Consider the following 23,041-nt stretch of genomic DNA (forward strand, 5'->3'; position numbering starts at 1 on the left):
TAAGATCATAATATTATTAGTAAATGCAAGTATTTTCAGATTCTTCCCCCTCTTACATGTGACACAGATCTGTTTTTTGAATGCAAGTGTGAACAGAAAAATCAAATGTTGATTTGACACACTGAACCTGATATTTGAAATTATTTAAATACATAATAATAATAATAATAATGGACTTAATCTTGCATATGTTATCTTGCAACAAATATCTTGCATTTATTACATATTAAAATGAAAATATTATTATAAATAAAATTATATATATATATTTACATATCTTTATTGCCAAAATAAATATATAACATTTAATTTAATATTTATATGTAAAAATTAATACTTAATTACATTTAACCCTCCGATATTAAAACATTAATAAAATAAAACATTTAAAAACAAAATATATAATAATATATTTTATTTGTTATAATACAATTATTGTGATTCATCATATATATTAATTAAAACCTACAGCAATAATAATAATAATAATAAGTCATTAAATAACTTATCCCTTTTTGGAGAACGTCATCACAATAATGTTGGTGATATTTAATTCTTGTGCTTCAGTGATAATTAAATATGATCATACAAAGTGAATGACCTGACTTAGTTGTTACAGTTACTGAATTTGTCAAGTTACATTTACGTGTTAAAATTCAGAAAAAATACGTATTTACTTCAATTATAAAAATCACATAAATTTAAATGCTGTACATTTAAATAATATTTGGATAGATTTAAATCATATTTACACTTAATTAAATATGGTTTATTTCAATAATTATTTAAACAATAATTACTCAAATATGTTTAAAGAATTGTATGTTCATTTTGACAAACGCACATCAGGTGTATTACCATTATGCCTTCACTTCGTCATTTCTAGAAGAGTGTTTTATGGATATGGGTTAGTTTTAAAGCAATATGGGCCACATTTAAAAAGACGTTTGAATATCCGTCCTCACAAAAACATAATTGGAGCATGATTTTTGCCTCTGAGAGGGTGTTTTGAGCACTAACGTTTTCTTTGAGTGGCTAGCAGCACAGGAACATCAGCAGGCAGTGTGGTGTCCTCTTCCTGTCCCGCTCTGGACTCCAGATACGACGTCACACACTGTTTGACCAGTGAGTGGGCTTTAGCTTCTGGAGGTTTGTCTTCTGGGACGTGGGGCTTCTTCACAGGCTCCTGGTTCTTGCTGGGGGTGGATTTCAGCATGGCGTCCTGCATCTTCAAAATCTGTCCGAGCTGATCGCACTCGCCGGATATTCGGGGTCTTTTGATGCCCTTCTTTGTTCCTTTGCCCGAAGGGTTTGCCGGGCCTGGCGTGGCTGGCTCGGGTGCTTGTGGGGAGAACACCTCTGTGGCTGTCACCTGGGTCTGAGGTCTCTGTGGGGAGAAAATGTCATCTATGACTAGTCGTTCTTCATCAGAATCCAAATCCTTGTCTTTCATCATATGTCTGGGCCGCTCGGTGGGAGGACACTGAGCTGAAGACGTTTCGATCTTCTCTTTTGCATCTTCACTCACACTTTCCTTCACTGAAATGGCACATTTATTCAGCGTACCGTCTCCCTCATCAGCCAAAGTGTCGGTTTCTCCTTGGACCTTAGCCACGGTCAACTCAAAGGGTTCTTTGGGAGCGTCTTGAGATGTTGAGGTGCGTTTTGTTGTACCTACAGAGTCTGTCGGTTTCTTGAGGCTTTGGATAGGTTGAGATGGAGTTGCGGTTGGATTTGTAGAAGCTGTTTTTGGTTCGTTCTGTTCCTTCACTTTCTTACTGGGCTTGTAGGACTCCCCAAATGACTCCAGGTCTGTTAGATCAGTCCCAAAATCCATACCAGCATCGTCAAATGCAGCCATACTCCTGGAGATCTTGTCCTGGGCAGAGTAAAGCTAAATAAATAACATTTACAACGTTTCTATTTTAAATATTTCTCACATAGCTCATAGTTATTTGGATTTACCTTACATGTATTTATTTAGCAGACACTTTCCTGAATAATAACATAATATACAGATATATAAAATAAAAGAGTTGTATAATATAGTAGTACAATACAATATTAAATATAATAAGCACACATAATATAATAAACACCCATAATTCCTTTTTTTCTTCACAAAAATATTCATTCTTTCATTCATTCATCAATTTATATATACATTACCGGTCAAACCTTTGGAATAATGAAGGGTTTTTAAACATTTTTGAAAAAGACTCTTATGCTCACCAAGCCTGCATTTACTTGATGACTAATACAAATAAAAATGTTATTACAATTTAAAAGAAGTCTTGTATTTTAAAATGTAATTTATTCCCGATTCAAATTAGATTTTTCAGCAGCCTTTACTCCAGTCTTCAGTGTCACATGATGCTTCAGAAATCATAAAACATAATCAAAAACAATACATTTATTCCAAAATTTTGACCACTAGTGTTTGCTTAATAATAAAATAATAAACAGATATATGAATTAGAATCATATAATTACACTAATATATATATATAATGACAATTTGTAATATTTTAATAATATAAAAATATAATATAATAGTTATTATTGCTATATTAATTATTAAATATATTACATATTTTAGCTGTAGTTACTAAACAATTTTGGCAGGGAAAATTTCAGTTTTTGATTTAGCAAGGTTTTTTTTATTTTTTTTTATCCAAAACTACTTACAAGTAAAGAATAATCCATTCTTTATGAAAGTGGTTTAAAAACAGAGCCAATGATTAATTAGTCATTTATTAACAAGAATTCATCTGCAATATATTTCACTGTCTGGTGTTTCGTCTTACCGTGGTAAACATCTTACCTCAGGAGGAGGCTGCATTTCAACAGGCAGCTCTTCTGAAGTGAGGAAAAACACAGGACGTGACACGGTCTTCTTGAATGCCAGCGTCACGCTCTCTTGATGAAACAGCAGACTCCTCTCTCTCCAGCTCAGCTCCGTCTTCAGCAGAGGAGGATCGATGTATGCTGTCTTACTCTGACTGCTGCCTGAACACCACAACATTCATCATGTGAGAGTACTGACTGGATTACAATCGTATGGTCTACAATGAAGCATTTAAAACAGGAAGTGACTCTTCACCATTCATGGGATTCACTTTGACCCAAACGGGGAGCTCCCAAGCTTCTGTGAGCTCAGAGCTGTTATTCAGGAGCTGAAGGAAGGCCTCTTTAGATAAACACACTTGTGGCTCGTAAGTAGCGCTGAGTTTTTCTGCATTACTGTCATTGCTGATGGCCTGCAGGTATTAAGAGACACCAGGATTAACTAAAGTACTATATTTGATTCCCACAGGTCCATCAAAATGAATTCATGAGGTGTGGGAATACAATTCAACATATATCAGAATCAAATATAGTCAAGAGTGGTAATTCAAACCAAATGCAACAGTGCCCTCTAGTGGTTAAGGCCACATTTGACAAGATAGAGACCTACACTGCTTATATAAAACAGAAATTACATGGTTGAATCTAACAAAAAGAATTGTTTGCTTTCATGAAACTAACCCTTTAAGACAGAAAATGAAATTTTTTTCTCTTGTTTTAAGCATAAGCTCACTTAATTTTGTTCAATTTCTCAGAAAATAAGACTTCACATCTTCAGTTTGCAGCTGAAGTAAATGTCTTGATTGAAGGATGTTTCGATATTTGTATTGGAGGGACAAAAAACTGAGGAAGTTATTTATTTTTTCAAAAGGCCATTGTAGCCTAAACATTTTACACAATAATAGCTTTAAATGATCTTTTGGGGGTATTTTCACAGCCAAATTTAGTTTGTGATTAATTAGATTAATCACAGCACCCCGTAATTAATTAGATTAAACATTTTAATCGACTGACAGCCCTAATAAATATTATATATATATATATATATATATATACACACACACACATATACTCACACTATCACAGACAGGCTACTTACAGTGTGAACTGAAGTTGCTTTTTTAGCTGGAGGAACCACATTTGACACGGTCTCATAGTCTACAGGAAGTTGGGTGTTTTCTGCCATGACTTTTTTGTCTAGCATATCTATTTTACCCTGAGGAGAAAATACAGTAGAGATAGATATAACAAACAACAGTATATCACACATTCAAGTTCATAAAAAAAGAAAAGAAAAAGAAAAGTACCAAAGCAAGAAGCTGTTTCTCAAAGTTGAGAGAGAGTTCACCCACAAACTTTACACTGGTCAGACTAGTAATCTCTTGAATGCTGTAAACCTGTGGGTAACTCTTCACATGCTCCAGACAGGCTGTAAAATATTGCTGTTGGGAAAATCACACACAGTCAATTAAAGGTATAATTCACCCAAAAATGAAAATGTGGTAATGCACTTATAAGTCTGCGATCCACCGTAAAGCAAGAAGAAGAAGACGCGTCATGCGCCGGCTAAAAAAAAGAAGACGACGCGTCACGCACCTGCTGTTGAGAGCAGGACAGTTCGGACATTGCGGTGAATCAGAGGTATAAAACTATATAAATACTGTTCAGTTTCTTGTACAGACCGATCGTTTCGTGTCTTTACACATTAATGTATCGTCACGAGCCGAAGGGTTTAATTTGGTTTTGTTTGTGTATGTTTTTTTGACTCTCAAAGCCGTGATTCACATTCACTTCCATTATATGACTGACAGACTGCAACGGTTTGAGTTAAAAATCTTCGTTTGTGTTCTACTGAAGAAACAAAGTCACCTACATCTTGGATGCCCTGGGGGTAAGCAGATAAACATCACATTTTCATTTTTGGGTGAGCTATCCCTTTAAATGAATAACGTGCAAATGTATTTTATTATAAAAATATATTTTTATTAATTATTTGAATTAAAATGAAATAAAGAATGTAATTAAACACAATGATTTTTGTGTAGACATTTGAATAGTAAACTAAATAAATAAATAAATAATACCTCAGTGTAGCGGCTGCTGCCTGGTGGCATATAGTTGTACCCATCAGCACATGCTCTAGAAACATCTTGCAGGTATTTCATAAACTCTGTCACCTCGTTCTTCACCTGCTCCATCAAACACTTTGAAATGAGAAACAAGATGAACCACATGAAAATAGCCTTGCATCCATGTGGCTCAATCAAAACTGCCTCACTGTTAAAGGCAGGCGATCAGGGTGAGAGATGGTCTACCTTTGAAGCTTTGAAGTAATTCTTGCGGGCGAGCATGTTGAGATACATCTTGCGATTCTTTATACTGAGGGTGGAGAAGCAAGGGTAGGGCACTAGAGGCTCAGGGAACGCTGGGATCTCAGTTCTCTTCACAGGTTTGGCTTCGGTTGGTTTGCATTCAGACGTGGGCTCATCTGATGCAAGGATGTTACTGACATCTGAACCTCCATCACACTTCACAGTCTTTGCTTCTGCTGAGGGTCCGTCTGGCTTTTTCTCACCGGTCTCCTCGGATTTTCTATTAGAGCTTTGAAGAAAATAATTAAAAATAATACATCTCTATCACATCATGACTTAACCCTCTTGTAGTCTTCTGTTATTTTAGACAGTAACATTTACTTTATGATTTTTTATTGTAATTTTTTTTACTTCATGAAAAAGAAATTGTGGATATGATTCAAAAAGTGCTCATCTGGTCTATTTTTAACCTAAACACTGCATTAACACATTTTTTAGTAGTAGTAGTAATAATAATAGTAAACTAGGCAAAAAATAAATAAATAATATTAATAATAATAAAGTTTAACATGGCCACAAATTAAGAATTCATTCTCTCGATTTAGTAAATTGTAGCCTTATTGTACTAAGTCATTAAAATGAGGGTACAACTTAGTACAACATGGCAACGATTTAATAAAACAAGGGAACTAATAAGTCATGGGAACAAATTATTAACTCGTGGCCATGATTTATCTAAAACAAGAGAGCAAAATAATAAATTGAGAGAACGAATTCTTAATTCGCAGCCACGATAAATACATTTTTGTCCACATGTCATGTTCAGGGCTCCGTTGTAAATAGTATTAAATGTTTTTATATATATATATATATATTTTTTTTAATTCATTATTATATAGCCTATAGAACTAAATGGTGCATAATTTAGAGGAGCATATTGATCAGTATCACAAAAAAAATATTGCATATATTAAATATTATTATTAATAATTAATATTATATATAGACGTAAGATAAATCACATTTACAGAAATGATTTTATATACACGAAAAACACATTCAATGCAAGTAAACTGTCTATTTTAATGTTTCAAATAACTTTTCTGAAAATAAAATGTCAAAATATTGGTGTCTAATGGTGCATAATTTAGAGGAGCATATTGATCAGTATCACAAAATACCCTCAAAATGTAAAAAAAAATTGCATATATTAAATATTATTAATAATTAATATTATATATAGTTGTAAGATAAATTACATTTACAGAAGTGATTTTATATACATAAAAAACACATTTCACGCAAGTAAATTGTCTATTTTAATGTTTCAAATAACTTTTCTGAAAATAAAATATGAAAATATTGGTGTCTAAAATATTTATGTAAAAATTGAGCAACTTACTTATTCTGATACTAAATGCTATTATATTCAAATGAGAAATTGAAATATAAATTAGCTTTTCCCCCCTACATCTATAGAGTACCCCTTACAGTAATAACCCATGATTTTACTATAGTAACTATGGCAATTTGGTAGAAATGTTGTACATTCAAGTATTTAGGCTACTATTTTCCCATATTGTAGCATTGATAGTTGTAAACCATATGTACACTATCTAATTATGTTTATGAAGAGCCGTTTTATATGTGGTTAGTATGGTCTCGCTATTAATAACACAGTTTAACAACAGTTATCAAGAACTATAGTGCATATAATACACAGACTTGACCAGAGTCACCTAAGGTCACCGTTACCTGTGTAAAAGAGCAAACAGTTCTTTGACGTTGGGCGCGAGAGTGAACTTGTCAAACACATCTCTGGAGAACACCAGCGGAGCAGAGACAGGAGCATCATTCCTGAGGACAAACCAGCACACTGAAGCTGACTGAGTTTATACAACTAACTAGCGGCAATACAACTGAGAACAAGCACTGACACGGTCTACATAGTTTATCAAGAAACTGTGTTTATTTAGCGAATCATATTGTCACCTACCATTTTATCTCCATTGCAGCAGGTTTTTAGATGCAGATGTAGTTCACATCGTTAAATCATCCTACAGACTCTCAGGACAGTGCGGCGCGAATGCGATAGTTTAATCTTCCGGGGAGAACCAAAACATGACACGAAGGTTCCGCTTCCTATCACACGTTTGAAATTTTTCGCAATATATTTCTTAAAGGGGTCATATGATGCGATTTCAATTTTTCCTTTCTCTTTGGAGTGTTACAAGCTCTTGGTGCGTAAAGAAGATCTGTAAAGTTGAAAAGACTAAAGTCTCAAATCCAAATCTTTATATAAGTTAAGAGTCAGCCACGCCAACCTAAAATGGCTATTAACACGCCCCCACATGTCTACATCACTATGTGGGAAGATTTGCATAACGCCGCCCAAAATTCACGCAAAGAAAGAAGTTAACTTTTATTCTCGCTGTATTATTATTGTTGTTGCCGCCATGTCGTGAAGGTAGGGCTGTAGTACTCGAGTCCGGTCTCAAAGACAAAAATAAATAGTGTAATAAATATATTGTTAATTGTTTGTTCATGTTAGTTAATACATTAACTAATGTTAACAAATGACACCTTATTGTAAAGTACTCCACTGTTATCACACATAGCAGAATTTCCTCATATCGTGCAGGACTATTAGAAAGGTAAAATCAATGCAAGTCAGTGGATATGTCTGCTATAATAGGATAGGTGTGTTGAGGCCAGTTGGAGCCAAACTCTGCAGGGCATTGGCCCTCCAGGATCTAGTTAGGAGACCCCAGTCCTACAGAGTTGTTACTTTGCACATGCTTTTTGATCATTACAAATAATAATGTAAAATGATTTTCTTAGAATAGGAGATATGCTGTCTCTCGCATCACATACATTATCAATAGTTAAGTATATGTGGTCTTGAAGACGATTCTTTTTTTTCTCTCATTTGGACTCGGTCTTGACTTGGACTCGAAACTTTTGGACTTGGACTTGACTTGGACTCGAACCTCTTTGGACTCGGTCTTGACTCGGTCTCGACTAGTCTTGGTCTTGGACCTGTCTTGGACTCGACAAAGCTGGACTTGACTACAGCTCTACGTGAAGGCGCTGTGTGTTTCGTTGTGAAAGCAAAACTACTTTGTTTGGTCTTCCAAAAGAGGACGATATCTGCTTCGTCATGCCTGGAGCTGATCCGTGCTGGTTGCTGAGGAAATACAACAACTTTGCGCTGTGGATCGCCGGATCGGCTTTCACCGTGGACAAAGAGGAGTCCAGGCCGGGGTCGTCACATGTGGTTGTCACAAGCCCTCCGGACGCTCCTTCGTCGAATCCGCCGCCCACGACGTTCTCAAGCCCGCCGCCTCTGCTCACTCTAGCCCTCCGGCCGTTCCTCACTCTAGCCCCCGGCCTCTGCTCACTCTAGGCCACCGTATGTGACGCTGTGTAATCAGTGGTTAAGTTGTATTTACAACACTATTCTAGAACACTTCAACCCAAATATCCAGATGTGTGCAGCACATTTTATGGAGGACTGTTTCCTGGTCCTGGGAAGACTGTAAGTACGTTTTTTATTTTTAAAGAGTTTTTATATTTTATATATTTAAAGCGAGTTTTTGGGCAGTGTAGAGTAGGGCTTGTTGTTTGTCATTTCTCCGATCACAAATGCAGACATGGTTTTATGTTTACGCGGGCGATGCAACGCAACGCTCCGGCCTGACAGGGCATCACAGTATGGTGAGGGGTATTCGGCCAATCATAACGCACTGGATAGCTGGCCAATCACAGCACACCTCGCTTTTTCAGACCGATGAGCTTTCAACCCAAATATCCAGATGTGTGCAGCACATTTTATGGAGGACTGTTTCCTGGTCCTGGGAAGACTGTAAGTACGTTTTTTATTTTTAAAGAGTTTTTATATTTTATATATTTAAAGCGAGTTTTTGGGCAGTGTAGAGTAGGGCTTGTTGTTTGTCATTTCTCCGATCACAAATGCAGACATGGATTTATGTTTACGCGGGGCGATGCAACGCAACGCAACGCTCCGGCCTGACAGGGCATCACAATATGGTGAGGGGTATTCGGCCAATCATAACGCACTGGATAGCTGGCCAATCACAGCACACCTCGCTTTTTCAGACCGATGAGCTTTGTAAAAATCGACGCGTTTCAGAAAGGCGGGCCATAGAGGAGAAACAATAATGTACAGTATGTGGAAAATAATGTGTTTTTTTAACCTTAAACCACATGAACACATTTCATTACACCAAATACACAAAATAATGTTCTTTTTAGCAACATCATATGACCCCTTTAATTATTATGCTGTTATTGGTATAATACATTTGTGACAATAAAAAAAAAAGTATTTCCAGTGGTATAGGGTTTTGTCGGGACATGCTGAAAATATCACTAAATAGTTGGATTTACTAAGTTTTGCGTCATACTTTAATGAACATTTTCAAAAGTTAGAATGGGTTTAATTTACCTATAATACGTAAATACAAGTAAGTATTAAATGTAGATATGTTTTATTTATTTATCTATTTTACTTGATCTTTCAATTAAATGTGTTTGGTGCGACACTTGACTTTTAAACTGACCGTATTCAGTCCTTTACATTTTATACAAATTAAAAGATTCTGAAAGCCTCCTGTAGGCCTACTGTTCGAAGATTTCACATGAACTTATTAGGTTTGTTCCCTAATGTACTAAATAATAGCCATGGTATGGTATTTTAGAGAAAAATTACGAAAATTAACCATAGTAATTTTGCTACAAAAACCATGGTAACCACAAAGGTTTTGCTACACTAGTTTAACCATGTAGTAGCCTAGTCAATACACACACACACACACACACACACAAAACAACAACATGGTTACTACTTCTACCATAATAAAATCATGGTTATTTTTTATAGGCTGTCATCTGACATGTTTAATTAATCTTTGGAAATCGCACAGACTTTTATTGTGACTGTTGATTCCAAGTTAATGTTGCCAAACTGTGCAAGCCACTTCAAACTATTTGAGCCCATACTCATATTCTATCTCAAATGTTCTATATATTGAAACCTTTTAATGTCTAGTTTGCCTCTTCTTTGAAAAAACGTAAGTCTGAACCTGTATTTCTAGTAGGCTACATTTTCATATTTTTGTTGTTATTTCTTGTTGACTGAGATTGAAATATTCCATGCATGCTTTACAAAAATGATTCAACTATATAAAATATAACATGTTGTTCTGTTTTTCCACTCTTTTTAAATTTCTCTGAAGGTTGTGCGGAACTTCAACCATATGAACTAAATAAAGAAGTATGACACACATTGAATAAGAGCCCATTACAAGCGGTAAATTTTATTATGGGATAACAGCACATAAAGCACATCTAAAATCGATGTGTCCAATGCACTTTTAATAAAGGTAATATTAAAGGTACAGTTTCTAAGTACAATATAACAACATTCATATTAGAATGAAAAGTATTTAAAAGACAACATTAAATTTCTTATTTTTCTTTACAGCAGTATTTACAAAATGAATCAAAATACTTATTTCCATATTTAAGAATCAGACAAACAGAAGGAGCAAAACCACTATTGAGAAGAGACTATCTCCTAAAGAGAGTTCCAAAGAGCTGAATAAAAAGGTACATGATCGACTATCCCCATTTTAAGATCAGTAGCAAACATGTGACATAAAAATATGTGACAACCGCAAACCGTTCTCTGCTTTTTTCCCCCCTGTAGGAAAGTAGGAGCAAAATCCAACCCGTCTTGCCCCAGCCCTTGTGCCCTCCCCTTCAGCTCAACAAGAAATAGAAGTGTAGTATGCATCATTTAACATACACATATGAACACTTAAAATACATTGCATTAGTCATTTTGTTTCATAAACGTCAACTTAAAACCTAATTGGCAGGAAACAACAGGGAGAACACAGGGAGTGGATTGTCTATTGTCTGCCAGTTTGTCTCTGCAAATATCCAAACGGGGTTCGCGTTTAACATCCAGCCAGGGTGCAACTGACTGGATGCAATGTCCCATAACCACGTGAAGTTGTTCGGGGGAAAAGAAAAAGTAGCGTCTGAGAATCTCAGAAAATACAGGACATCACAGAGACAAGAAAATGCCGTTTCCATGGCTATAAACAAACATGAAATGCCTCATTTACATACAAAAAGACGGCAGATGAAAAGAAAAGTCGGTAACACAAGACAGAATTCACCTACGTGTGCAAACACAGTCATTTGAGTACGTGAAAACTAAATGGACGAATAGAGTTTCTGCATCCTGTACCACTGAGAGGCACTCAGTGTAGTTTGCTATGTATTATTGCAAGTAGATTCTGCCTTGCTACAAAGATAAAAACAGGAAACTTCGCACAAAACTTCGTACAACCGCCTTTGTCCTGTACAATTTATAACACTTAACCATTGTGTGTGTATGTATGTAAGTGTAAGTGAGCGGGGGAAAAAATTAATGTTTACAAAGCGTGTTTTAAAAAAAACAGAGGGTAGAATCGACAAAAAATGGAGGGAGCCAAAAAGCGGCAGACAATCCGGTACTTTTTCGCGTGTTTAAAGTCCTTCCAGCGCCCAATACAGAAAATAAGCACTGGATTAGAAACACCTCCAGCTACAGTTTCAAAACAATCAAAAAGAAACACAATACTGCTGCTTTTTTTCAAATTTTTTTTTTAAGCATGAACAATCATCATTGTTGCGAAAAATTCAAAATTGCGACGTTTAATAGAGATTTACTTAGCCGATACTTGCTAATAATCTTAAAAGTGGGAAGGAAACAAGCCGCGTCCCAAGACTAGCACACTGATACAGGTACTTGCTGGGTACTCGAAAGTAAATTTACCACTATCATTATCTTTATTGTTATCGTTATTATCATTATAATTATAATTATTATTTTATTGAGTCCTAATATCAATAATGCATCAATACTCAGTGAAATGAATGGACTAAGAGGGTGGCCTAGTCTATGAATCCATAATTTTTGTTCACAAAGTAACTTACCTAGCACCACACGTCAGTATAACACAAAATTTTATGTCCGCACACCCTACCGCTAATCGAACTAAGTCTAAAAGAGAGAAGTATACTCAAAACAGAGATATTGTACAGCATGATGTGTCTGATAAAACCGATAAATATTTGCACTGAGCAGGTCTTAATAGAAGTATTTTCTTCTTACCTATACAGACAGAAGTTACAAAGTTACTTTTATACATGTGATCGATAGAACATTAAATATTGTGAATTAAAAGCCGAAAGAAGGACAGGGAAACGTAGCTGTACAGTTTACAGGCCATTTGACGTTCGTAGTTCTCCACCCGGGAACAGAACTCTAGTCAATATACAAATAATAATAAACAAAAAAATGACAATCAGAGAGCGAAAAAAACCCAAAGCAAAAAAAAAATTCAACGCGATAAATAAGAAAATGTATTTACATGCAGATGTTCAAAGCCTATGCACAAAATGAATCATAATATACCATATATTATTGCTTGACATTCGATTATGGCTAAAGAGTTTTCTTTTTGTCTATTATCTAAACATAGTTCACTTTTAATAACGCGTCAGCTGTGCTTTTGGAAAGAAAATGCAAGGAAAACGATTGGCGTAATTCTTAGTAACACTTCAACCTTCAGCTCGAATGCTGTCGCGAGCATGACACGTTAAATTCGTTGATCGGAATTGCAAAAAAAAAAATCTGTAAATGTGCCTTTCGTTCGAACGTGAGTGCATAGGCCTTGTTGCGTTTGCATAACTCTAATCGAAATTAACGTCGAGGTGCAGTGTGTCATGCTTGTTCAGCCTCATCAAAGGATTCAAGCTCAGTGCTACGTTAAACATTTTAAATCCTGGGAAAAAAAACGTAAGATCCTACATACAATTCACCATCTCACCCTGCTGCGTCTGATCTTTTAAAGCCTTGTCTGGGGGTTTGACCTTAAGCAAACATTACAAATAGCACAAACATACACATTTCTGCTTGTACACGCTCTCGCATCCACATTCGGATGTATATTGCTTCTCACGTAGACAAAGGATAACCACATTTGGAAAAGGATTTCGTTAAACAATTTACAAGGGGAAAATGTATGGATCTTCCACCGATAAGATACCACACGTCTAAAATACCACAGATCCAGAGGTGTTTACGTACCTTTGCTTGTATTAGAAAAAATAAATTTGTCCCAAAGTTCTATCCCATAGCATATTGCTTTAAAAGTCTAATACAAACTACACTGACAAAATACGACATGCAAAAAGTGGTAAAACGTGACTTTACTACAGCTTTTATGGTGTTAGAACTGACTTGAGGATAATTGGACAGGAAACAGCAAAGCTTGTTCATCAAGGGGACTCCACAGCAGTGGTTACCCTGTAGAAACCCGTATTTGTCACGCGCAACAATTCGCCCGCGCGGACGTCTGAAGGTGGAGAAAATCGTGAAGAGGTATTTGGCACACAGACTCAAACAATTATGAGTGACGATTAGAACAAATCCCCATCCAGAGAAAAACAAAGCTGGGAATTAGCGTAGCACGCTTGAGGTTGTTATCTTGCTTTGTTGGATTTTCGGGAAGTTGATCTTGGAGCTCGCTGGGTGATTTGATAAAGCCAGTAGCCTACGGGGGGCGAATGAATGAAATGACACGTCTTGCATTGTTTATGATGTACTGCCATCTTCTTTTGACTTGACAGCAATCATGCTAGTGAATAACATGGTATGACATGAGCCTGTAGATTGTGAAAGATGAAAAATGAGGTTTAAAAAATGAACTACAGTAACAAATGAGTGTTTGTTCCCATTTGTATTTTAACATCATTACCAGGTTGTTTTGGGTTCAATTCTGTTCCTAGTGAGCTGCCTTCCTGTCTGCTGTCTACTTCCTCCAAAATAGAACCTTCTAAGTGACTGATTTGGATCAATCTACATAGACAACAATTCTGTATGTCACATAAATAGCTTTCCTTATGAGTAACACATGGGTTGTCTCTGTTGCAATCGATTCCAATGGAGTTTTATGTTAGCATGTTGCTATGCTAAAAGCACAATACTTCGCCCATAAATTTTGGGTAAATATTACCTTTTTTTTAAATAAGATTTAACTATTATATATTAATTATTTTCAGTATTGAATGAAATATGTTTAAATCTTCGACTCCTACACCATGCTGAAAGATTTTTACAGATTTTGTTGTAGTACATTCTGGGATTGCCTTAAAATTTGGCTAAAACTTTTACTTTTCAGTCTTTTGAGACTGCTAAAATGCTGTCTAAGAAGGCAGCTCAATAGGATTTAGAACTGATTTTAGTATCCCTGCTCAATTATTATTCAATATTACTCTCCCTGAGCCTTGTAGTACACAAACTGCTGATTTACTGTATAAAGAACTAAACACGAACCTGGATTGTCAATTACAGATTGATGTATTGTAATAAGCAGGACTTCTTGGGGATGCATTGCACAAACTCATATTTTGTGAACAGTAGTTACTGACACATAATTATGATAAAAACGCTACAGTATTTATCTGTACTGAACATGCCATCAAGATCAAATTATTGAGTTCTAGATGCAACATAGAGCTGACTAACGTGTTTAAGCTACCGGCTTCAGAATTGAGTTAGACAGACTCTTCCCTGAGGAAAATACTTGGTGTCATGGGGAAAAAAATTACATGTAGCTACCAAGATCTACTCAAAGTTTCTCAAAATGTCAGTTAGCAGGCCATAGATGTGATCTGTGAAGTTTTTTCCTGGATTCTATTGGGATTTTCTAAACGCCACAACATAGTTTTACTGGAATGTTACAATACAACAATTTTTTTTCAGACTCAAAAAAGCAGGAAAGACCACTATGGCACATTCAAGAGACGTACAAACACGCGCAACACACAACAGTTAGGTATTCCAAAAAATAGCACTATTACTACCATTGTCTTGTTCTTTGAAAGAGAAAATTCATAAAAAACACACAGATTCTAATTATTGCAGGATTAAGTGCTATATCATCCTTCGTTCTTTCCCCTTTTCTTTCATAGACTTCATAAGCACTGTACAATGTTACAAAAATAGAGGATTTCAACCAGACAAGGCTTTGAATATTTCTCTTTTCGTCTTTTTTCCCCCCACTCTTACGTTCCCAACGAGCATTGTTGCTGGGCAAAGACCCTCACGAGAGTCAGTTTAAGGAAGATCAGCCGTTCAGAAACCAGATCTGCTTCCTCCACACGTTCATGTGGCGCACCACCACTAGATGGAACCATTAAACAGCATGTGACGTGTGTGGAAAAGGGCCCGTTTGCATTCAACAGCCCTTTAGACCCGGTGTGCTTAGGTTTTCATAATGGTGGCAGACAATGAGTGTTTGCTACAAACCCCCCCTAGATTACGTGATCCGCCTTTACCCAGCACCAACCTCCGCCTCGCACAAATAAATACACAAACACGCACGCAAACACGCACCCACCCTCAGCAGCGTTAGGGTTTCCGGCACTCGTTCTCCATAACCGTGGTATTTATACATGCAACACATCACTAGGTAAATATACAAGTCTTAAATTAAAGAAAGGTGCAAATAAAAGTGCCTTATCAATTTTTCACAATTAAGAATAGTCTAGCTACTAATATCATACATGTTATTTAAAATAGATTCTATAGACATTATTATTTTTTTTTTTCCGTATAGTTTGTACTTATGATCGTATACCCTGTAACAATGGACCCTTGCATTGCATCGATGTTGGTGGTCAGACCGTTACGTTACGTTAACACCATTCCGGAGAGGGACTTAATAGCAGATGGCCTTAAACGATATCACTAAGCAACTATGGTAGATGGAGTCTCTGACGGCTAAAAGCAATCGTGACTAGAATTACCAGAATTCTACGTTGTTCCTTCTTTTTTTTCTCGATTCTCCGAAGAAAGGTTCTGTTTTATGTTGACTCCACATCACACTCCTTCTCCGTATCTCTCTTTTTCTCTCACTTTGTATTCTTCTTCGTTCGGTGCTGGTTTGACATCCCAAAAAAGGAACAAAAAAAAAAAATCCAAGTGCACAGGGAGGAAGAAACTAACCACGTATTTTTCTACGTAGACTTTTTTTGGTGCTACAACAACTGCTGGAACAGTTCGGATAATCGACTTTTTGATCGCAACTTTTTATTTCATGTACTTGGCTTGAAAAGGGCTTATATGTTCCTCTTCTGCTGGATTCCAGGCGAATGCTCTCTGGGAATAGTTTTTCCGTTTTGGAAACGAGTCAAAACAATTTATGCTGATCGTGACAAATCGCCATGGGACCGTTCGCGAAAACGAACGCGTGGACTCTTCAGGTTCAGCCAGAGAGAGAAAGAGAGCGAGGGAGCGTTCGGGAAAAACAAGTGTCTTCATCTTCTCATCCTCTCCCCCTGGGCTCCGAATCCCACCTGTGTCAGTAAAAGGAGGGAACAAACCCCAAAAATAAACCGCTAGAGTCAAACCCAGTCCATTACCTCCTCCCCCACAAAAATAATCACAACGAAAAAAAGGGGAAAGTGTATGTGCAGTGTGTCGTCCGTCCAGGTGTGTGTATGTGCAGGGCACTGCTAAAGTGTCTCAGATTTATGCTTGACAATCCCCACGGTGTGAATTCCCCCGGGTGGGGTGGGCGCGGGGAAGCGCTACCCATCAACGGGCATGGACTGCTCAAAGTCTGATCCAAACAACTCCTTGTACAAGGGGGGGAAGTGGGCGCGGACAATGTCTGGGTATATTGCTTTGAACGCCGTCAGCTTTTCCGTATGCCGGCTGCACAGGGCTCGCAGCGTTGAGACTTTGCATATCAACTGCAGAAAGAGATAGAGAGAGAGAGAGAGAGAGAGAGAGAGAGAGATTTTAATTTGGTGGAAAGGACCCTGTGGTACTGGGTCAAAAGGCAAAAGGCAGACCCTCTAATCCGCAGACACAACACAGATGGTCCCAGGTTTTTTACATGACATTAGCTAATCTTTCGGCCGCCAGACCAAATACAGCTTTGTGGATGAAGTCATACATGAAATTCAAATTGACCCTATTTGCTTTCTTAATAAATGTCCCTGGTCCAATAATGCAAATGATTTAAACAAGGGGTCTGCAGAAAATTTACAAGAAAAAAAAAAGTATTTACGCTTTTTTTCCCCAAAGCGTAATTTCACAACTGTCAAATTTGTTTACCACAATATTATTTAGCAAATTGAATATTATTATTATTTCAATTTGCTTTCTAATGACCAGTTGAAAATGATTTAATTCAGTGTGGTTATTGTTAACTAAAACTATTGACAATTGTTTTCAGTGATTGAAATCAAATAAAAAAAAAAAACATTTATATAAATATGCAGTAAATAAAAATATTAGATAAAAAACTTAAACAAAAAATAAAAATGATGACCTGGCAAGTAACGGAAATAAATACGTTTAAGTTTAAATATTAAAATTACTAAAACTAAAATTGAATAAAAATAAAATAAAGCTAAATAGAAAAAAAATAAAATAAATATAAATAAATATGACAAAAGCATAGCAAAAACTAAAATTAAAAAGAAACCCGGATATATAAAAATACAAGCGACAGTAATTAAAAATATCAACAGAATATAAATAATGCTAAAACAACACTAATTTAATTATTAATCATTCATCATATCCTGTTCCTTATGTGTCCAGTACCTTTGTCAGTATGCCGTCCTCTCTGTGGTTCTTCTGTAGAACATGTTGGAGGGCCAGCTGGATCTTCTGCTGGAGTTTCTCCACCTTCACCTTCTCCTGGAGCCAGGATCGATCTAAACACACACACACACGGGCACGAGGATGAGACACTTTCACATATACAATCTGAGCTGTCCCAACACCACAGATCGTTTTGATGGTAAACAAGGGATTGTGGGTAATTTATGGGTATGCTTTAACACAGAGCCAGGCTCACCTGCAGACATCAACACGAAGGCGGAGAACAGGGCGATCTCGTCTTCAGAGAGGTGCATAGAACACAAGCTTTTCCCAAACTCGAAGACAGAGCTGATCAAGTCGTCGCAACCTGTCACCGTGGAGACAGAGAGGAAGAAGAAGTCGATGAAAAAAAAGAGAGAGTCACAGGCGGCTGAGACGGAGCAGTAGCCAGCGTCGAGTAGACACTTGATCTTTTAGCATGAGATGTCGGGGTGGTGCAGAGGTAAAAACAATACAATCCTTCAGCATTACAGAATGATTTTTCCCACCACATTTTTTTCCCCTCCAGGGTAATCATGCTTTGGCGAATGAGAGGGGTTACATAAACATGACTGGGGGTCACTAACAACACTGAATAAAACCCATGACTCGGAGCTCACGCAAACACTGGGAGATAGTCTACAGCAGCAGTTCTCAAACTTTCCAAGCCAAGCACCAAGACACAACAATGTTCCCTCCCATTTTGTCTTTCACTTCGAAAGCAAGCAATAGGACTATAGCAACGTTCCAGTATTTTCAAATGTGGAAAGATCGTACTGAATCTAAACACAAAAAACTTCACCGTAGTAACATTTAGAAAGGATTGTGCTGTATTTGCATGAATATAAAAAATTGCAGTCCAGTTCAAACACATGAATAGTACATATTTTTAACATTACATTAAATATTTTAATATCTTAAGAAATAATAAATAAGTTGACTTGAGTCAAATAAAATTAAATCTGGCTTTTTCAATCAATCATAGCTAGAAAACTTGAAAAAAACTATTTAATATAAAATTCATTAAGTGATATTGTTGGTCTGCACAAATCTATATTATATAATGTAAATAATGCTGATACTAGAAATTAAGCATTAAAAAGAAATAAAAAAGACAAAATATATATATATATATATATATATATATATATATATATATATTAACTAAAAAATAAAATAAATAGCATTTCTAGTATTTCAAGCATTTGAGTAAATTCAAAAAAGCTTTTTGCAAATTGACTTTAAGGTCAAATAAAATTATATATTGCCTTTTATTGCAGCTTGAAAAAAAAAAGTTACGTTTTTTTTAACATTAGTAGTCTTAGACACATGAATCTATATTAGACTTGTAGATCGTAGAAATTAGGCATTAAAAATGGCAAATTATTTATATAATGTTGTGTTGAATACCAACTGTTCACACATTTCCATATTGCACTGTATTTGCATGAATTAATATGCAAATGTTGCATTCTGCATCAAACACATAAATAATAAATATACTTTAGATGATTTTCCTGTCCGTTTAGAATCATATTTCGCCTTTTATATCGATTGCAGCTCGAAAACATTGTTGAACACAGTGCCTATTAAGTAATAATGTGAGTTTTAGATGCACAAATATATATCAGACTCATAAATAAATCAGATATTGGAAATTAAACATTGAAAAATGACAAATAATTTAAATAAAACATCCAGTGTGTTGAGTACCACCTGGGGGCACTACACCACAGTTTCAGTTTTCATACCAGTTTCAGAGCTACTGGTTTAAGCTTGGCAAACACATGCAGTCTTATTAAATGCGCTACAGATACGACAGGAATAAGATATTGCGGTCGTTATAATGCTGAGGACGTCCATGTGAGATATGACTGAATGTTGTCTTGCAGGCTGACATCTTTATGTCTAGATTTCTCCTATTTGTGTTTGTTTTGGCATTTGGACAGCTTTCAGTCCCAAAAGGTTTCCAATGTGAGTGCATAATGACAGAGAAGAGATTTCACTAATGTCACGGCATTCAAACATAAATGCTATTTGCTTACTCTTGAAAAATTCTACTCCCAGGCTACGGCTACGCGTGGATGGCGGGTTTGATAAAACACTCCTGGTAGACACTCAATCTTGCTTATGCAGTTCCAGACACCCACTATACGCAGCAGCTACAGCCGCGCTACTGCAACCCTGAGCAGCATCCTCAGCGAGGAAAGTTTAACTCCAGGTGTGGCGGATATGAGAAGCTGGTGCCAACCTGGTGGGCTTTATTTGCTTGAGTACACACAGGGTTCAAAATTAGCACTTTTGGAGTGCCAGATGTGGGTAAAATTGCAATTTTATTTAATTAAAAAAATGCTTTTCATGCATTCATATTACGTCTTTGTATTTATAATATTTATTTAAATGCTATACAAAATATAGTTAATTGGTTAAGTGTCTAATTATTTACAAAAGTAATTATATCGAAATAATTATTATAATGTTTTAAATAATATCGTTTTATTTATTTGCGGTGGCAGATTTTGGATCCTGCACACAGGTGTGTGTACAAAACAATTTTGACGTTGCTTGCAGTTAGGCAAATTGGTTGGGTTCTGCCCACATTTGCATGTGTGAATGTAATTTCGAACAAAAAGGACACAAATAAGCAAAACACTCACATGTAATATTCCAAACACAGAATTTCCACTTCACATACCAAGTCCAATCGGGTTTCGTAACTCACCTAATGACTTAAAGACATCATGCCCGGCATACTTTCCGTCGAAATAGACTGTGTTGTTCTGAGGGTCGAAGGCACGGCACATTCTGACGAACACCACCTCCAAAGAGCCTACGCATAGATGAGAAAGAAACAAAATGTGAATTTATAATCCAAAACAGAAACTCTGGAGGAATATGTAAAGGCAAATGCTTTTATCTGCATTTCTCAGAGTTTATGCATGTTGCATTCTCAGCACTGACACAAGGGGTGCAATAGCAAGAATTCGTGTAAACTGTCTTCTTCTACAACAAGTTTCCTCATTCAGGTCGATTATTGTGATGGTGGAACAACAATTTGATGAGAATCTTGCTCAGTAACTGTGGGTTCACACCGCCGCCGTTGAGAGCATCAAAAATCGCTCTGGCCGCGCTGCGCTGCCAACAACGCTGTAGAAAGATTTATGAACGCTCTGACGTAGATCGAATGCTTATCTTGTATTTAAAGGGGACGCAAAGCAAACAAGCTTGTTGATCTTGTGCAGACTGACCACAAGGAGGGTAAAGTTATAAGTTAACCTCATTAAATATTGTTGTGGACGAAGTATTAAGATCCTTTACCTCATAATGTATAAAGCACTAATACCACACTGTAAAAATACTCTGATACAAGTAAAAGTCCTGCATTGAAAATGTTACTTAAGTATAATCAGGTATAAACATTACTTAATGTAAATATAATCAGGAAAATTGATTTAAATGTTTAAAAGTGAACTGGGACTATTATACTATTATTTATTATGTCATTAGATTATTATTACTATAACGTTAATGCACATCAGCAACTCACCATGAACACCAACATTCTCAGACACCTTGGTCCACGCATCATTTTTTTATTTATTTATGTCTCTGTATGCAAACAGGGACACGTCATAGATTATTGGGAAACCCGCCACAGCAATAATCAACCTCTCCTCCATTTTGCTTGGGAACTAATGTGGTCGGAACCAAAGTTTGCAGGACTTCTCTGGAATCCTCTCAAGCGGTGGACTTCTACGTTCCGATTGGTTGCCGCCAGATGCCGCCGAACCGTGTCATAGCTCATTACCATAAAGTTGACCTGATTTCAACTCTCCTCGACGCCTTCAACATCCAAGTCGCGCCGCGCCGCTGCTCGACGCCGGCTTACATTGAAAATGAATGACTTCCGGCCACTTTGACGCTCTCGACGGCGGCGGTGTGAACGCACAGTAGTGTTGGGGAGTAGCTAGCTACAAGTAGCGACGCTACTAGCTTAACTACATTTTACAGTAGCGATGCTACTTTTAAAACAGTGTAGCTTTTCCTGAAGCTAACTACTTTTCCCAGCAAGTAGCGGTGTAGCGCAACCAAACGCTACATTCCGTTTTGCGTTCTGACGGGTCACGAGCCTGTAATGCATTGAAGCAACACAGCATCTTCTTCTGACTAGAACACAAACTAAATTTGTTAATTACCGCCATCTGTTCTGATATCACGCATCGTGCGGCTTTACAGTCTGTCCACCGACAAAAGATCGTCTATTGCAAAGGATGTACAGGAGTGGATATTTCACATGAATCAACTGTAATTTACGCAAAAGAAAAATTAAAATGCGGTCTACGTCGAAGACTTAAAGCACATACAGGAGGTGAATAATAGCCTTTTTAAACTAATTAATTTTTCTTCTTTATTGCACTCTAGATCAAATGTCTATTTTACAATGATGAATGGTCATAATATAATCTGTCCCCCCAGTTTTGTAATGAACACTAATCGAACAGAAAATAAAATCGCGATATAGTAGTGTGCTTATCATTTGGCAAAGGATGGTTGTGGCGGGATTCACGCAAAGTGCAGTGTTCACGCGCAGCTGATGATTGACGTCTCCATTCACAGTCAGTAAATACCGCATGTGCTGTGAGTTTTGCTTATTTTATGACTCCTCTGTATCCATTTTAAGTTGCATACATTTTGTTCTTACATTGGTGTTACGTTTGTAGCAATATACTAATATAACTAAAATAACTATTTAACTATACAGTATTTTATTATTGTGTGTATCGAATAGTTTACAAAATCAAATGATTGGGACACTTTGTCTTTGAAATGGCTTGGAAAATTGTCCCAATCAACCTGAATTCACCCTACTCTTTGAAATCATGATTGCGTTACAGTATGTTGTTTTAAACCCTAAATATTTTACTTATAACTTCATTATATTTTACTTATGACTTCATTATAATTCTTCATTAATAATTATTTAGTTATTTGTAATGTTAATTGTAAAAAAAAAAAAAAAGAATAATAATAATAAAAAATTAAGTAGTTTCAATGTAGCTAGCTACTTTTTGACTAACTTGTAGTGTAGCTAGCTACTTTTTCAAAAGGGTAGCTTGAATGTAGCTTAACTACTTTAATTTAC

At 36.4% G+C, this 23,041-nt stretch overlaps 2 protein-coding genes across 2 annotated transcripts in view; both read right to left on the reverse strand.

The window, feature by feature from the left end:
- The window catches only part of LOC107598900 (little elongation complex subunit 2-like), an 8,482-nt gene extending 1,197 nt beyond the window's left edge, over positions 1 to 7,285 (reverse strand). The window contains exons 1-9 of the mRNA XM_016290338.1: positions 7,156 to 7,285; positions 6,915 to 7,016; positions 5,163 to 5,448; positions 4,932 to 5,051; positions 4,155 to 4,289; positions 3,947 to 4,063; positions 3,104 to 3,260; positions 2,825 to 3,009; positions 1,021 to 1,879 (exon numbers count right to left, since the gene is read on the reverse strand). Coding sequence (XP_016145824.1) covers positions 1,021 to 1,879; positions 2,825 to 3,009; positions 3,104 to 3,260; positions 3,947 to 4,063; positions 4,155 to 4,289; positions 4,932 to 5,051; positions 5,163 to 5,448; positions 6,915 to 7,016; positions 7,156 to 7,169 — 1,975 coding nt within the window. The 5' untranslated portion in view covers positions 7,170 to 7,285. The remainder of the gene's footprint in view (positions 1 to 1,020; positions 1,880 to 2,824; positions 3,010 to 3,103; positions 3,261 to 3,946; positions 4,064 to 4,154; positions 4,290 to 4,931; positions 5,052 to 5,162; positions 5,449 to 6,914; positions 7,017 to 7,155) is intronic.
- An 8,014-nt stretch (positions 7,286 to 15,299) lies between these two features.
- Positions 15,300 to 23,041, reverse strand: part of roraa (RAR-related orphan receptor A, paralog a) — a 65,773-nt gene continuing 58,031 nt past the window's right edge. Inside the window, exons 7-10 of the mRNA XM_016290300.1 lie at positions 20,621 to 20,728; positions 18,116 to 18,226; positions 17,860 to 17,972; positions 15,300 to 16,997 (exon numbers count right to left, since the gene is read on the reverse strand). Coding sequence (XP_016145786.1) covers positions 16,833 to 16,997; positions 17,860 to 17,972; positions 18,116 to 18,226; positions 20,621 to 20,728 — 497 coding nt within the window. The 3' untranslated portion in view covers positions 15,300 to 16,832. The remainder of the gene's footprint in view (positions 16,998 to 17,859; positions 17,973 to 18,115; positions 18,227 to 20,620; positions 20,729 to 23,041) is intronic.

Source organism: Sinocyclocheilus grahami, unplaced genomic scaffold, assembly GCF_001515645.1.
Source record: "Sinocyclocheilus grahami isolate Dianchi unplaced genomic scaffold, SAMN03320097.WGS_v1.1 scaffold257.1, whole genome shotgun sequence".
Lineage (NCBI taxonomy): Eukaryota > Metazoa > Chordata > Actinopteri > Cypriniformes > Cyprinidae > Sinocyclocheilus > Sinocyclocheilus grahami.